The sequence below is a fragment of the Podarcis muralis genome, chromosome 14, assembly GCF_964188315.1.
Source record: "Podarcis muralis chromosome 14, rPodMur119.hap1.1, whole genome shotgun sequence".
Lineage (NCBI taxonomy): Eukaryota > Metazoa > Chordata > Lepidosauria > Squamata > Lacertidae > Podarcis > Podarcis muralis.
The window spans coordinates 27,170,839-27,184,755 of NC_135668.1; the positions used below are offsets into that span (position 1 = coordinate 27,170,839).

The following is a 13,917-nucleotide window of genomic DNA, read 5'->3' on the forward strand; positions in this document are numbered from 1 at the left end:
GGAGTACTGCGTTGGTTTTAGGGATTTCTAAATTCTCCCTTCCCCAGGGCCTGTGATATGAAGGAAAGAGGGATGAAAATGTAACAAATTTAATAATAAAGTCCAGTCTGCCCTTACAGAGCAAGCTTGGAATACAACAGTTAAGAAAACCATCAATGATGGGCAAAGTTTGCTTTAGAGGGTCATCACAGGCGCTCTGTCCCACTGCTGGAGAAGTCTGTCTGCAGAGGTGTGATGTTGTGGTCATAGGTGGCATATTCCGAGGTGCCACTGCCTGCCATTTTGAGCTGCTGAGCAGCGTGGGTAAGCTGGAAGGCGGCATCTGGGTGGGCTGTGTCTGGTAGGAGGGTGCATTCCCTTTCGAGTATATCTGCTACGCCTTTCAACAGGTCCCAAAACCCAAGGGCTAAGGCTGCCTTTCGTAAGCGATTCAGCTCCTAGAAAGGAGTTGGAGAAAAAGAGCAGTTGAGACTGATAGGGTGTAATGCAGGAGGCCAACAGTAGGTGGAGTCAACTTAATTCTAGTTTTATCCCAGACTTCCTCCTCAACTTTCTACAAGTGCAACACTGAGACAATGGAGGAAAAAACTGACAGCCAGTGCGATCTTCTACTGTTCCCCATTCTCCCTAGTGGACCAGCCTCTACTGTAGAGAGAACACTTTTTAATCAAGCACTTGTGCAGTACTGGGAGGTCTTAAAATTATAATGTCATCTGAATGGGGGGGGGGAATAAAAAGTCTAGTGCAACACTAAAGTGAATGAGTTAATCATTCCCTCTAAACGGGTGCTTCTAAAATCAAGGATAGGGGATGTGTGTGGCTCTCCAGATGTCGGGGTGGGTGTGTTGAATTAAACATCTGGAGAGTCACAGATTCCTTATCCCTGTTTTAAATGCATTAAGGCCAGAGGCTTCTACACTTTGTCTCACTGGATAGTACTAGCATACACGCTGCTGTTGTCTGCCAAGGATCTGTGCATGTTGCATAGGATTCTGGGGTGCACCTCTGAAGGTATACAGTTCATTTAAGCAGAACACTGGCTATTTCATTGTATGTAAACGAAGAGTGCGCTTCAGAACACACACAACTGCACGTTACACGGGAAGGGGGTGTACATTGTCCTCTTTCAGGGAAGTCTGCCGCCAGCTACTAACTCCTCCACTGAGAAACCTCTGAACCAACCAAGTACAAACCAGGGCTCTCCAGCCCTGAGCTGGAGAACAGCTGCTCTAAGCCAACTATGCCAGCTCTCCCTGCTGCTAAGACACAACTAGCTCTCTCTGTTCTACCAGTGAAGAAAAGTGCACTGGGTGAGTTGCAATTTATTCGCCTATGCAAGCGAGCCCCTGGAGACCAGGGTGCCACGGGAGCCTGCTGCTCTCACCTTGTAGAAGGTCTGTGTTTTTTCAGGGAGCTTCCTTGCATTCCTAAGTATCTTCTGCACATCTGTCTGCGGGGAAAGGAAAATGACAATATGCCTGGTTTGCTGGAGCTTGAAATTACATCCCCCACCCCCTTACAAAAAAGGACAACTTCACCACCACACACCCTCAAAGCCCCTTCCTGCACAGTAGCGTTCTTAATGGGGAATACGCTTTACTGCTCAGAAACCTTGGAACAGTACCAGAAGTTGACAGCAGGCTGACATGAATGCTGTGAGCACCAAGGTGATCTGCCCACACCCAGAAGCAAGCCACCCACTTCTTGCACCAACAGAAACCTCCAGACGGTCTTCATTCTTTTATTATGGCTGGCGAACTGAGGCAGAGAGATTAGTACATCTTGCCCGAGTCTACTGAGGAGGAGTAGACCAGGAGCTCAACTCTAGTCTAATTCCACGAGGCTTCACTTACTGCATTTATGGCCCTACCTCTCCACACACCCCCAGGAGCTGAAGGGGGCATATGTGGTTCTGTCCCTCCCCATTTCATCCTCACAACCAGCCTGCAAGGTAGGTTATGCTGAGGGACTTGAACCCTGGTCTCCCAGGTTCTGGTTCAGCACTCCTAACTCCTAATCCCCGTAGCCGTTGTCCAGCAGCAGGTTGGTGTAAAAGGTTGTTCCATGTGCCCTGGGGCTGCACACTTAAGGTGGGGGGCAGGAAAGTGGCCTTTCAAGAAAGCGGGCCCAACCTTCTGGGCTTTCCCTCCCACTGTGGAGCGTCTATCAAACTGAAAGCCTCTTGAGAATCCCCTCCCACACACAGACCTGGGAGCACAAGAGAAAGTGGATGCCTGCTGTGGGCTTTGAATTCAGCCCTCTGCTCACCTGGAGGCCATTTTGTTTAATCCACACTGTTACATTCTGTGCATAGCTGCGTTTATTCTTGGGTTGCAACGGAAAGGGACTCTTGTTGTCATCTTCGCCATATGGGTTCTCTTTAGCATCTGAAAGGAAAACGAATCGCTGAAGAACGAGACCACTTCCAAGAAAGCAAAGCAACTGAACATATGGCCTGGGTGCTTGAAAAGGGGACCCTAAAAAATTGTCAAGAGATACGCAGGACACAAGAGCCCTTGATCCAGGGCAGAACATGCACACCAAAAGTTCCTGTGTGCACAGAACCTCACCATTTGCACACCAATGGTTGGGGCAGTTCTGTGAGCAAAAAGAGGGAACTACATCTGGAGCCTTCGCTGAAATGAACGGGGAAGCTGTGGTGTAGAACAGGGGAGGAAATGGGCTTTGGAAGACTAGTGTCTCAAACGCCGAGGGGATTGCTAGAACCATTCAGACAGGCATGACCCCTACCTGAGATGGGGCCAAGTTGGGCCATCTTCCCCAGCCAAGGAAGAGGCTCCGGACCCGGCTCAAAGAGAGACATCATGAGGTTGGACTTCTTCTTGCTGTCAGCCTGAGAATACAGCATCCCATACCATTCGGGGCTGAAAAGAAAAGCAGAACATCCACAAGCAGTTCTACCATTCTTGCTCCAAAGAAAACACCCTGGCCAATTGGGACTGGGCATTCCCTTTCCCTGCAGCTTCTCATTATGACAAGAACAGACAGAAGTCACAAATGATCTGTCATATGAATAGCCTACTGGATCAGGCCAATGGCCCATCCAGTCCTGTTCTCACAGTGGCCACCTAGATGTTCCAACAGGAAGCTTGCAAGCAGGACCCAAGTACAAGAGCTTTCTCCCCTCCTGTGGTTTCCAGCAACTGGTATTCAGAAGCATTACTGCCTCCAACTGTGGAGGCAGAGCATAACCGTAATGGCTAGTAGCCATTGACAGCCTTCTCCTCTATGAATTGGTCCAGTCCTCTTTTAAAACCATCCAGGTTGGTGGCCATCACTGCCTCCCAGGGGAGCAATTTCCATAGCTTAACTATGCACTGAATGAAGTGCTTTATTTTATCTGTCCTGAATCGTCCAGCATTCAGCTTCACTGGATGTCCATGCATTCTGGTGTTATGAGAGAGGGGAGAAAACCATTTCTCTATCCACTTTCTCCATGCCAGGCATTATTTCACAAACTTCTACCTGCCCTCTTCTTCTATTAATTTTCAGGAAATGTTTAGGGACACTTTGCTCCAAGACCGGGCCTCTGCTGTGGAAGTTTCCAAATGTGGCCCTTGTGACTCTTCCCCAGGCCCCTTGCTGGCCCTGCTCTGTGACCCCCTCCTTGAGGGCTTTTGCCTGCCTAAAGGGATATGTGGGCGAGTGTAGAAGCCTCTTGGGTTTTCTGTGGCTGGCATGTTACCTACTGTGTATAATGGCAAGAACTGCCTGTTTTGCTCCATCCTCTGTTTGCCTTTGACCCCACCCACTTGGAAGCCCCTGGAAGATTACTTGGAGTGAATGTGGCCCTCAGGCAGAACAAAGGCTTTCCCATCCCTGTTTCAGAAGCTTCTGGAACCCCTGCCTTGTTGTGGCGGACGTAAGTCGCCCATCAAAGGACATCTGGTAGATAAATCCAGTCTCCCTTTTCCAATACTGAAATGAACTGAACATCAATCACTGGCCCCAAATACATACAATTCTAGCCAATAACATCTCTGTTCTCCAGAACCACGAGCCTCCCCCCCCCCCCCGGACCCTTCGTACCCTAACTGCACAATAGCCACCATGCCTTCGACTTTCAGGCTCCCATGAAGCAACACACAGAAGTTCGGGATCTTGCCCGCTATCTGATTAGCCGAATTCTCGTCTTCAACCTCATCAGCAATCCCAGGACCCACCTCATCTCCTTCTAGGGAAAAGGGAAAATAAGACACTATCAGAACCTGCCTCCTCTCACTGGGGTGGTGGTGGTTGTTATTGCTGCTGCTGCTGCTGCTACTACTACTACTGCTGTTGCTGCTTAGATATCATTTTTTATTATGCTTATATCCCACTTTTTTCCTCCAAGGAACTCAAGTTTGTGTTCTCCCCCTCCACATTTCATCCATTTATCAATCCTGCAAGATAGGCTAGGTTGAGACATCATGACTGGCTCCCAAAGTCATTCAGGGAGCATCATGGTCAAGTGGGGATTTGAATCCTTGTCTCCCAGGTCCTAGCCCAGGACTCTAACCAACACACCACACCACACACTGCCCAGATCAGTGCTCAACAGACTAAAAATACAGAGTTGTCGCTTCTGGGTGTGGGGAGGGGAGAGAGCAGAAGGGCTCACCTTTGTTGAGCGCAATAGGCAACACCAAATGCCTAGATAGGACGGGGGGACTGGAGATATCCGCTATGTCAATAAACCCAACTATTTCCAAATCTAAAAGGGGGGAAAACAGAGAGAAGGTGATCAGATTTCAAAAAACACGCCAGCTGGGGATTTCTTCCACACACCCACATAATGTCTAAACAGGAACACACCATCTCACACATGCCCCTGGCCTTCTCAAAAGTAGACCAGGACCATTCCAAAGTGGAATCCAACCAGACCACAGTGGTTTATCCTCAGTTTCAAATCCCAGAATTGGGGCCTGCCACTGAGAATACCGTCTCCTGGGCCACCCTCCCTCAAGCTTCTGAGAGTGGTGGAACAATCAAGAAGTCCCCCTCTGACGATCACAACCCCTGAGAGTGTCTATAGGGAAGGAGGCAGTCTTCCACATCCTTGTCACCTGAGTCATTTAGAGCTTTCAGTACTAAGTGTCAGAAGTGGGACAGATGGCTACATTCCACAGCCCAAGTCAGAGGAAGAAACTGCCGAGGAGGAGGAGCTAAATCAAAGTTGTTGCCAGAAAAGAAGCAGCTACTTACCCGTATTAATTGTTTTAGGGATTGGATCGATTTCCTCATCTATAATGAAAGGCTCCGGCCTCGGAAAGGCTTGCACGTCCGAAGACAAATGGCCGCATTTCAGAACAGCATGGAAGGGGGTATAAGCTACGTCTATTAGCTTTCTAGAACAAGAGAGCTTATCATTAAAACAAAAAGTTAAATCCAAACAAGGAGTTTGTTTAGATGATGTTTAATGGGTGGGAAGACTGCTGACAAGACATCTTTTGCTTGACCATTCAATTATGTGATCTTTCAAACAACAGGAATTTTTTCATCAGAAAGAAGAGCTAAGAAAGCAGCCATAAGATCAGTGATAAATAAGGCCCTTTGTAGATGATGCTGGGAGAGCAGTTAAAAGATAGGTCAGTGGTAAAAGGTCCCAGGTTCAATCCAAGGCACTTCTAGGTAGGCAGGGAAAGACTCTAGCCACCACAGCTAATAGAGATTATGGGAGCTGTGGTCCAACATCTGGAAGACCAAAGGCTGGAAAAGGCTGGTGTAAACAATACTGACCTAGATAGGCAAACGTGTAAAGATAAGGCAGTTTCTTATGATCCTAGGAGTTCTCTATGACATAGCTACACAGTTAAACTGGTCTTAAACTAGCTTAAGCTGCCATAGACTCCATTAAGGAAGCAGGCACTGTAGTTTCTAAGAGTGCCAATGACAACAAATCTCCTGCAGTACATGGAAAACCACAATTCCAAGAGTTTTATCTGTCAAATATGGAGAGCTCTGCTTTGGAAGCAAGGGGAATGGAGGATTCATAGAGAAGTCAATTTATGTAGCAATGCTCATATGATTAAATTACTATCCTGCCAACAGAATTGTGTGCAACTCATGATCTTTTCATCCCAAAATTTATGTCTTATCTTATCTGTTCATTTCATTTATCTATCTTGTACTTTGGAGCAAACATGGAAGCTGGAGCACCAACCGGCCAAAGTTAAGCATTTTAAAGTCCAATTCATCGAAGTATTAACATTAGTGAGACTTTGTACTTAACTGTGGCTGGACTGTGACCATTCCTGATTTTCTCCTCAAAAAACCTTGCAACTCAATGTTTATAGCACTAAATTTAGACGGCCATCTGTCACAGATGCGTTAGTTGAGATTCCTGAATTTCAAGGGGGCGCACTAAATGACCCTCAGGGTCCCGCCGAACATTACAATTCTATGATAATTACCATCAAATATTAGTAATTACTCAGGGGGGGGGGAGAGAATGTGGAGGAAACTAACCTTGCAGACAAACAAGAAGGGACAATAGTCACAACTGAAAGGCAGAGGACACATTAGCATCAGAAGACTGAATTATATTGGTGGAAAAGTTACCCAATAACTTATCTGTGCTAGGTAGCAAGAGAAGGAAACAAACCCACACCATGTCATGCAAGACTCTGTGTTGAAGGATAGCATTTACACAGCAATGCTGATCACAGGTGTACTCACCCAAACATGGACTGCACATTCTTCAAGCAAAGGGGTCCATCAATAGTAAAAATCTGACCCTCTCCGTTGTTTAAGTCTATGAGCCGTTCAAGACAATCTAAAGAATCTGAGCTCTGGAGCTTTAACAAAAGAAAGCACAACTTCACACACAGTGTCCCAGTTGCATGTAATGCCAAACTATAGCTTTGTGCGAGCAGGCAGCTTCCTGGAGAGGCGATTTCCCCATTCTGCTTCTTTGGTCTTGCTGCTGCTGCACTGCTGTGAGCTAAGCCATAATTTATCTCATCATAAAATCCAAACTCAGGCTTGTGGTTTGTCTTCTGTAGACAAACCAAGAGCAAACCTTGTTTAAAGCCAAAGGGGACTCACCTCCTCCAGATTGGCCATGCACATGACGTATAGCTTTGATGGGAAAGGAAAAGGCAGAGGGAACCGGTTGCTTTCAGTTCGTTGGCCAAGCGTAGCCAAAGAGTGTCGGAGAGAGCCCCTTCCAATGCCCAAGCTGCCATCAGTAACAAGGACAACCTAGCAAGGAGGGAACAAGAGAAGCAGTGACCCAACAAACATGTTGATCTCCAAAAACTATCTCATGCTGCAAGCACTTGTCAGTCGATTTTAGAAGTACCAGTTTGAGATTTCACATCCTCAGTTTTCCACCTGCAATATGGGGATTATAACAGCTTAACTCAGACTTGTTGGAAAGGCCAGCCTACAAAATCATTATTTCTTTCCCAAGTCCTTGGGGTGTTTTCCCATGTGAGGTTTGAATGTGCCTTCAGGCCTCTCTTTGCTAGTAGTACATCATGTGAACCTCTGTAGGGAGGCCCCCATGCATTAGAATTATACAGGATGTGACAGTGTTTAATAAGGGCTGAAAAACTAGAAGCTCTTAGGCCAAAAGGAAACCTCAGAGATACAACCTGCCCCTTCAACTAATACTCCTGAGGCAAAAGAGGAAAACAGAAAGTACTGAGTGGCAAAGATAACTTTCTGACAGGATACTCCTTGCTCACAAAAAAGGGTATGCTTAGTATACCTTACCAGGATGTGAAGTTGTTTCCTGCAGATGTATGTAGTCTGCTCAATCCTGAACCCTAATTTATAGCAGTCATCATCTGGAATAGTCTAAAATCTTACCTGGCAGGGAATGGCAGCCCCCCATTCCTGTTGCACAATATTGCAAACCCCGAGCAGAGCAGACTCCAAGCATGTTTTGTCATAATCGTCCATATTACTCAGGGCTTCCTGTCAACACAAGTTACATACTAGTTGGTTTGGGTTAGAAAAATACTCTATATGCAACTTGCTGCTCAATTATACAGAACTGAGTTGGAGTTTTGAGACTGACAATCAGTCCTAATTCATATTTACAATGAAACAAAAACATTTGTCTGCCTTTATATTTTGTACCTGGAGCGTATTGTAGTCTCTTGTGAAGGGAACCATCAGTTCCCAGAGGGATGAAAACACAACCAAAGCAGTGAATTCCAGTTTGTAGTTGGTTGCCATGTGTTCAAACAGCATGGTCAGGCCATGAGCTGCAAGATGTTTCCGCTGATATTCTTCAGAACCCTCAATTGAGACTGGCCGGGTCATTGAGAGGGACACATCCATCACCACCACAGTCGGCATGGTGTCCCCTTCTTTGTTCTATCAAATGTGCAAGAGGAAATTGCTGTGGAGGAAGAAATGGAAATAAATGCCCACCAGTTTTAACCTTTTTCAAATTAAATATATAATAACATTTTCCTTGTGGAATGTTGAATAATTTTATTGAAATATTATGACTTTTTGGCTTCTAGCCTTTTTGTAAGTTGCTTAAACTTTTAGTAGGAGACTAATGCACCAAGTAAATGATAATAAAATAATCTTAGAAACAACTAATTCCACTTTCATTACCTAGGGCAGGGCCAAAAACTGGTATATACCATATTTTTCGCTCTATAAGATGCATCAGACCACAAGACGCACATAGTTTTTGGAGGAGGAAAACAAGAAAAAAAATATTCTGAATCTCAGAAGCCAGAACAGCAAGAGGGATTGCTGCGCAGTGAAAGCAGTGATCCCTCTTGCTGTTCTGGCTTCTGGGATAGCTGCACAGCCTGCATTCGCTCCATAAGACGCACACACATTTCCCCTTCCTTTTTAGGAGGGAAAAAGTGAGTCTTATAGAGCAAAAAATACGGTAAATAAACAGGTGGTGTTGCAAGGAGAGAAATGGAACCAGAGAGTGAGCTCCCCAGAAAACATCTGCTAAGTGGCAGCTATTAATGTAATAATAATAAATAAAATAAATATTAAAACAAAACAAAAAAGGAACCTAGGGAAGAATTACAAATATGCATGCTGGCACTGTGTGGTTGAGGGATGGTCAACACAAGCACAGCAAGCCAATTAAGGATAATAAAGGAAATACGAGAAGGGGAAAATTGGTGAAGGAAGAGCAGTACATTACCTATAAGGGAGTGGATAGCATAAAAGAGGCCAAAAAATGCATAGAAAAGGAGAGAGGCAGCACCTATTTGGAGTGCAAGGGATGGTAAGAAGAATCTGAGGGAAGAGGGCAAATTGGTGGAAACAGTGGAGCATTACCTAATAATAAGTTCGTGACATTCTGAATCTAAGATGAGGGTCAAGAGTGAATTCCAAAGGGGTAGCCATGCTGCAGCAAAGCCAACAAGGGGTTTTGTAGCACCTTAAAGCACCATCTTAGTGTGGGCAAAAAGAAGGAGGAACGATACCGGTATATGCAGAAAATACGTCCTGAGAAGCTTGCAACCTCTCTCCCATTTGTCAAAACCCTCACAAACTCACCTTTTCTCTGTGGCTTCTGGCTGCATCCCAACTGTGTGATGGAGTCTGAAGCAAACCTAGGTGTGTTTGCTCACATTTAGCCCCTTAGCTGCCTTTGTCTCTTCCTCGGCTGTGGCTGCTTTAACAACAAAAGAAGAGAACAATGTTAAGAATTTCCCTGTTCTATCAGACCAGTGGCCCTTTTAGCCCAGCATCCCGTTCTCACAGTGGCCAACTAGGTACCCCAAAAGGACACCCCACCCCTAACCAGGACCTGAGTGCAAAAGCAGCCCTATTTCCCCACATGCAATTCCCAGAAACAGGCATGCTGCCGTAGAAAACAGAAAGCTGCCTTATACACAGAGCCACACTATGAAGGTCCATCCAGTTCTGCATTGCTTACACTGATTGGCAGCAGCCTACCGGGGGGTTCGGGCCAGCAGTCGTTCCCCAACCCCCACAACCACACCAGGGGGTGTAAAGGACCGAGCCTGGGACCCCCCCCCCCCAGAACTCAAGGCAGGTGCTCCACCACTGAGCCAAACATGTGTATGTCCCTCCCCAACAGTGGAGGGAACGTATAGCCATGGTGGCTGGTAGTTGCTTTTAGGCCGTGAGCAGCTCGGGGAAGGGGCTTGCCTGGCTCTGACGAAGGAAGCCGCACACAAACAACAGCAGCCATCACCATGCCCATTATGTGGACAAGAGAGAAAGTATGTGGGGGCACGTAGGAAGTAGGAAAGAAAAGGGGGCTGGAAAAGGAACTGGGGGGTCCGTCTAATTAGAGAAGGGGGAGCTCCCAGCCCCACTATGTTGGGATGTGTGAGTGTAAATCGTACTTTCCATCCGGGATGGGGACCTCACCCGCGCACCGCCGCCATGTTGGTCCACCCCGTAATTCCTTCCCCGCTGCTGCTCTAACCGCAGCCTTTGGGGCCGGCTTTAGAAAGCGGCCCTTACAAAGCACTTACTGGGCACGCGCGGCTCGGTTGGCCTCGCGCACGCTCAGTTGCGGCAAGTGAAGCTCGAGGGCGGAGGAGGGCATGTTATAAATCGCGAGAGCAGGAGCTGTTTCCCTGCACGGCTTTTGGTTTTGAAAACAGGGATCAGGTTTCCTTGCATCTCCAGAATGCAGAGAAGGGTTTTTTGGGGGGCGGGAGTGGGAGTAATCTTGCAGATCTATACTACAATTTAAAAAAAAAAAGCAACCTTAATTTTTTAAAAAAATAATTTAATATCTTTCTTTTAAAAAGAAGAATGTGCATGTTCCAAAATACACTGATTTATTTATTTTATTTGTTTAGAGCAGTATTTCCCAACCTTGGGTCTTCAGCTGTTTTTGGACTACAGTTCCCATCATCCATAGTTAGCAAGACCAGTGATCGGGGATGATGGGAGTTGTAGTCCAAAAACAGCTGGAGACCAAAGGTAGGGAAACACTGGTTTAGAGCATTTGTATCCCACTATTCAGCCAAAATGTCTCCCAGAGTGTCTTACGTATAATAAATTTTAAAAGTCTGTGTTAATGACGGGAGTCTGGCAATGGGGAACTAGAGCCTTGGGTGGGGTCCATGCTTTTCCTGTTTTGTAAAGATTATTTTCATTTTATCATGTATATAAAAGAGAGAGGTCAATTATAACAAAAGATGAAAATTAAAAGGTGAAAAAGCAAAACTACAAAATAGGTACAAAGTCCAAGTTAAGATGATCAGCGTTATCAGATTATTAAATTTGGTTCCAGATTTGCCAGGCCTGTGACAAGGGTAAGAGCTGTCTTAAAAATGATGGTTCTGCTGTATATTTAATAAAAGAATGCCAAATCATAGAAAAAGAATCTAGAGGTTCTAGCCCTAGTTGAAATCTCAAATTACTTGCTGCTTGTCTTTTGTGGAGGGCATCTCAAAAGTCATTGATTCATTTATTATATGCTTCTCACCCAGTCCACTCTTCATGTGTACTGATGGGGGACGGGTACCATAAAACTCGGGTATTTGATATCCCATTTTCAGAAGAAAAAGAACGGATGATAAAAGTAGATTTATTTAGAAATTTAAGTCCTTCATTTCTTTTCATTTCTTTTACCGGTGATCTCGAGAAACCTCACTGACTTCGTACATCCCTAGAAAGTTTTTTTTTAATGGAAAATTAGTGGGATGCCCATCATCTAACAGCATCACCTAGGTACCTCCACCAGCTTATGCCTGGCGACTTCATCCACAAAGTGCAGCTTGCCAACATCCACATCACATCCATGTACATATGCATGCCACTTGCCTTGACCACATTTGAAACCTCCTATTCACACATACATCCATGAAAAATGCCAGCAAACACTGGTACAAGAATTTTGGAGTTTGGGAGGTTTTGAAGGCATTTTCGGCATAGTTTAACCCCCGTTGCCGGTTTTCCAGGATATTTGCCTGATTTCCAAAAATCAGGACGTATGGCAGCCCAATAGTAAAAGTAATAGTAATATACGCTGCCCATCTTTCACTCTCCATTCATTCAGAGGGGTTACTTGCGGGTACAGTGGTGCCTCAGGTTACATATGCTTCAGGTTACATACGCTTCAGGTTACAGACTCTGCTAATCCAGAAATAGTGCTTCAGGTTAAGAACTTTGCTTCGGGATGAGAACAGAAATTGTGCTCCGGTGGCGTGGCAGCAGCGGGAGGCTCCATTAGCTAAAGTGGTGCTTCAGGTTAAGAACAGTTTCAGGTTAAGTACGGACCTCTGGAACGAATTAAGTACTTAACCTGAGGTACCACTGTACTTCTGAATCTTTTGCTGTTGCCTGAGGCTTTGGTGGCCTCAGTGCAGTGCTAGTTCCTTGAGCATAGGCCTGCTCTTAAGTGGGGAAAACAAACCTAATTTTTAAATAAATGGAGCAGGCAGAGTAGTGACTTCAGAAAAATGTAAGTTTTATGTGGTGCTTGGCATGAGAATACAGGGTGTTAAAGACAGGCCCTTTTTTCAACTAGGAAATGTTGGGGTGTGCAGGTTGCCCTTCTGATATTTGCTACTGAATATTTTAAGATACCGAATATCATCAGATTATGTTGCTGGTACTAGAGCTTTTAAAAATACTTGCGGTACATGAAGCTGCCTTAGTGACATGCAATTCACAAAGGAGTCCCACACAAGTTTCAGTGTATTAAAGGAGATTTTCAGGCTGCAAATATGAGTTTCTATATTTATAAAAAAATCCACTGATATTAAGAGACTTGTGGAACTTTAAATACTAACAAATTTCTGACATAAGGCAATTGTGGTCTATACTAAGCTTATGCTATAGTAAGCTTGTGCTTACTCTAAGTTTCTTAGGCTTTCAGGTATCACGAGACTCTGATTTTCGCTGCAAGACACTGAACCTCCCTGTGGAAACTGCTATTATGGTTACTGAAGTCCTATGAATCTTGGAAATGATGGAGAAACATTGCAACTACTTGCCCTCAATATAAACGTAAGACAAAAGAATGAGCACAAAGATCATGTTCACTTTTCTTTATTGAGCCATTGTAAAATTTTAAATAGAATCATTTTTCTAGGACATTTCATGGGGGAAAACACAGCTTTTTCCATTGTGAACATGGAAATTTACACCTTAAAATTGACCTACAAATTCAAAACAAAAATAAACACTTAAAACTGATATTCTTTGTTGGTAAATAAAATGTAAACATTACATATGTACAAATCTACAACCATTCATTTGTAAAAGTGCTCTTTAGCAAATTAATCCACCAGCTGTACCTCCTGTTTTATAATGCCATATATACACACATTTACATGTAATGAATATCCATTTTCTGTCTTTGGGATAAAGCATTTCCTATTGAAATACTAAAGTCATCTACTTGATAAATCCATTTCTGTACAAAGAGCAAACCTAACATTACAAGGATTATGAACACAGTAAAAAGGAAGAAAATAAGCACTTAAAAGCCTCAAATATGTTTCAGATACCATGAACCATAAGGATAAAAGGCTTTGTTATATTACCAGTAGGAAACACAGAACTGTTCCTAAGTATTAGGACAACTCACTATAAACAGAAGGGAAAAGATTTCAAAACTGCCTTTCAATAACAAAGATTAAAAATGTAAACTCAATCCATGTTTGTTTTTAAGTGAATGTATGGGCCACCTCAGACATATCAGATTTAATTTTGTGTCCGTGGTGATGGTTTTCACTAGAGAGATGCATGGTGATGATTTTCGCTTATCACAATTTGTGATAAGAATGGGGATCAGCCATTCAAAAGGGGGGCGTTGAAACATATTTTGGGTGTGCACAAGCTACTGAGTATGTTTGAAGTAATTCCTTGAATTCTGGCCAAACATGTTAATAGGACAATATCCCCCTCTATCCTTCTCTCTTACCAAGCTAACACACCAGCCTAGAGGGCTTGTTTTTAGTATATACACACTTATGCTGTTAGGAAGTG

General features: G+C 44.5%; 1 protein-coding gene across 7 annotated transcripts; it reads right to left on the reverse strand.

Annotated features, from left to right (window-relative positions):
• Positions 1–73: 73 nt before the first annotated feature.
• INTS14 (integrator complex subunit 14) lies at positions 74–10,445 on the reverse strand. 7 transcript variants are annotated; one of them, XM_028706253.2, is made up of 13 exons: positions 10,336–10,445; positions 9,493–9,610; positions 8,089–8,353; positions 7,816–7,923; positions 7,048–7,203; positions 6,679–6,797; positions 5,206–5,348; positions 4,622–4,714; positions 4,051–4,195; positions 2,752–2,885; positions 2,269–2,387; positions 1,385–1,450; positions 74–437 (listed from the first exon to the last, which is right to left on the reverse strand). In XM_028706253.2, exons 3-13 carry the CDS (start codon positions 8,308–8,310, stop codon positions 186–188), a joined length of 1,557 nt encoding a protein of 518 aa, XP_028562086.2. In that variant the 5' UTR covers positions 8,311–8,353; positions 9,493–9,610; positions 10,336–10,445; the 3' UTR covers positions 74–185. The 7 variants fall into 7 exon arrangements, with proteins under 7 accessions (XP_028562086.2, XP_028562089.2, XP_028562085.2 ...); XM_028706256.2 differs by having other exon boundaries at positions 4,051–4,192; positions 10,311–10,436; XM_028706252.2 differs by having other exon boundaries at positions 10,311–10,436.
• Positions 10,446–13,917: the final 3,472 nt, after the last annotated feature.

Excerpts from the sequence above, each read along its gene's own strand:
- INTS14 (XM_028706253.2), bottom strand. The coding sequence starts at position 8,310 with ATGCCGACTGTGGTGGTGATGGATGTGTCCCTCTCAATGACCCGGCCA. Across the intron at positions 7,924-8,088 it reads GAGACTACAATACGCTCCAG|GAAGCCCTGAGTAATATGGA; the intron begins GTACAAAATATA and ends TTGTGTTGACAG. Across the intron at positions 4,196-4,621 it reads GCCTATTGCGCTCAACAAAG|AAGGAGATGAGGTGGGTCCT; the intron begins GTGAGCCCTTCT and ends CCTTTTCCCTAG.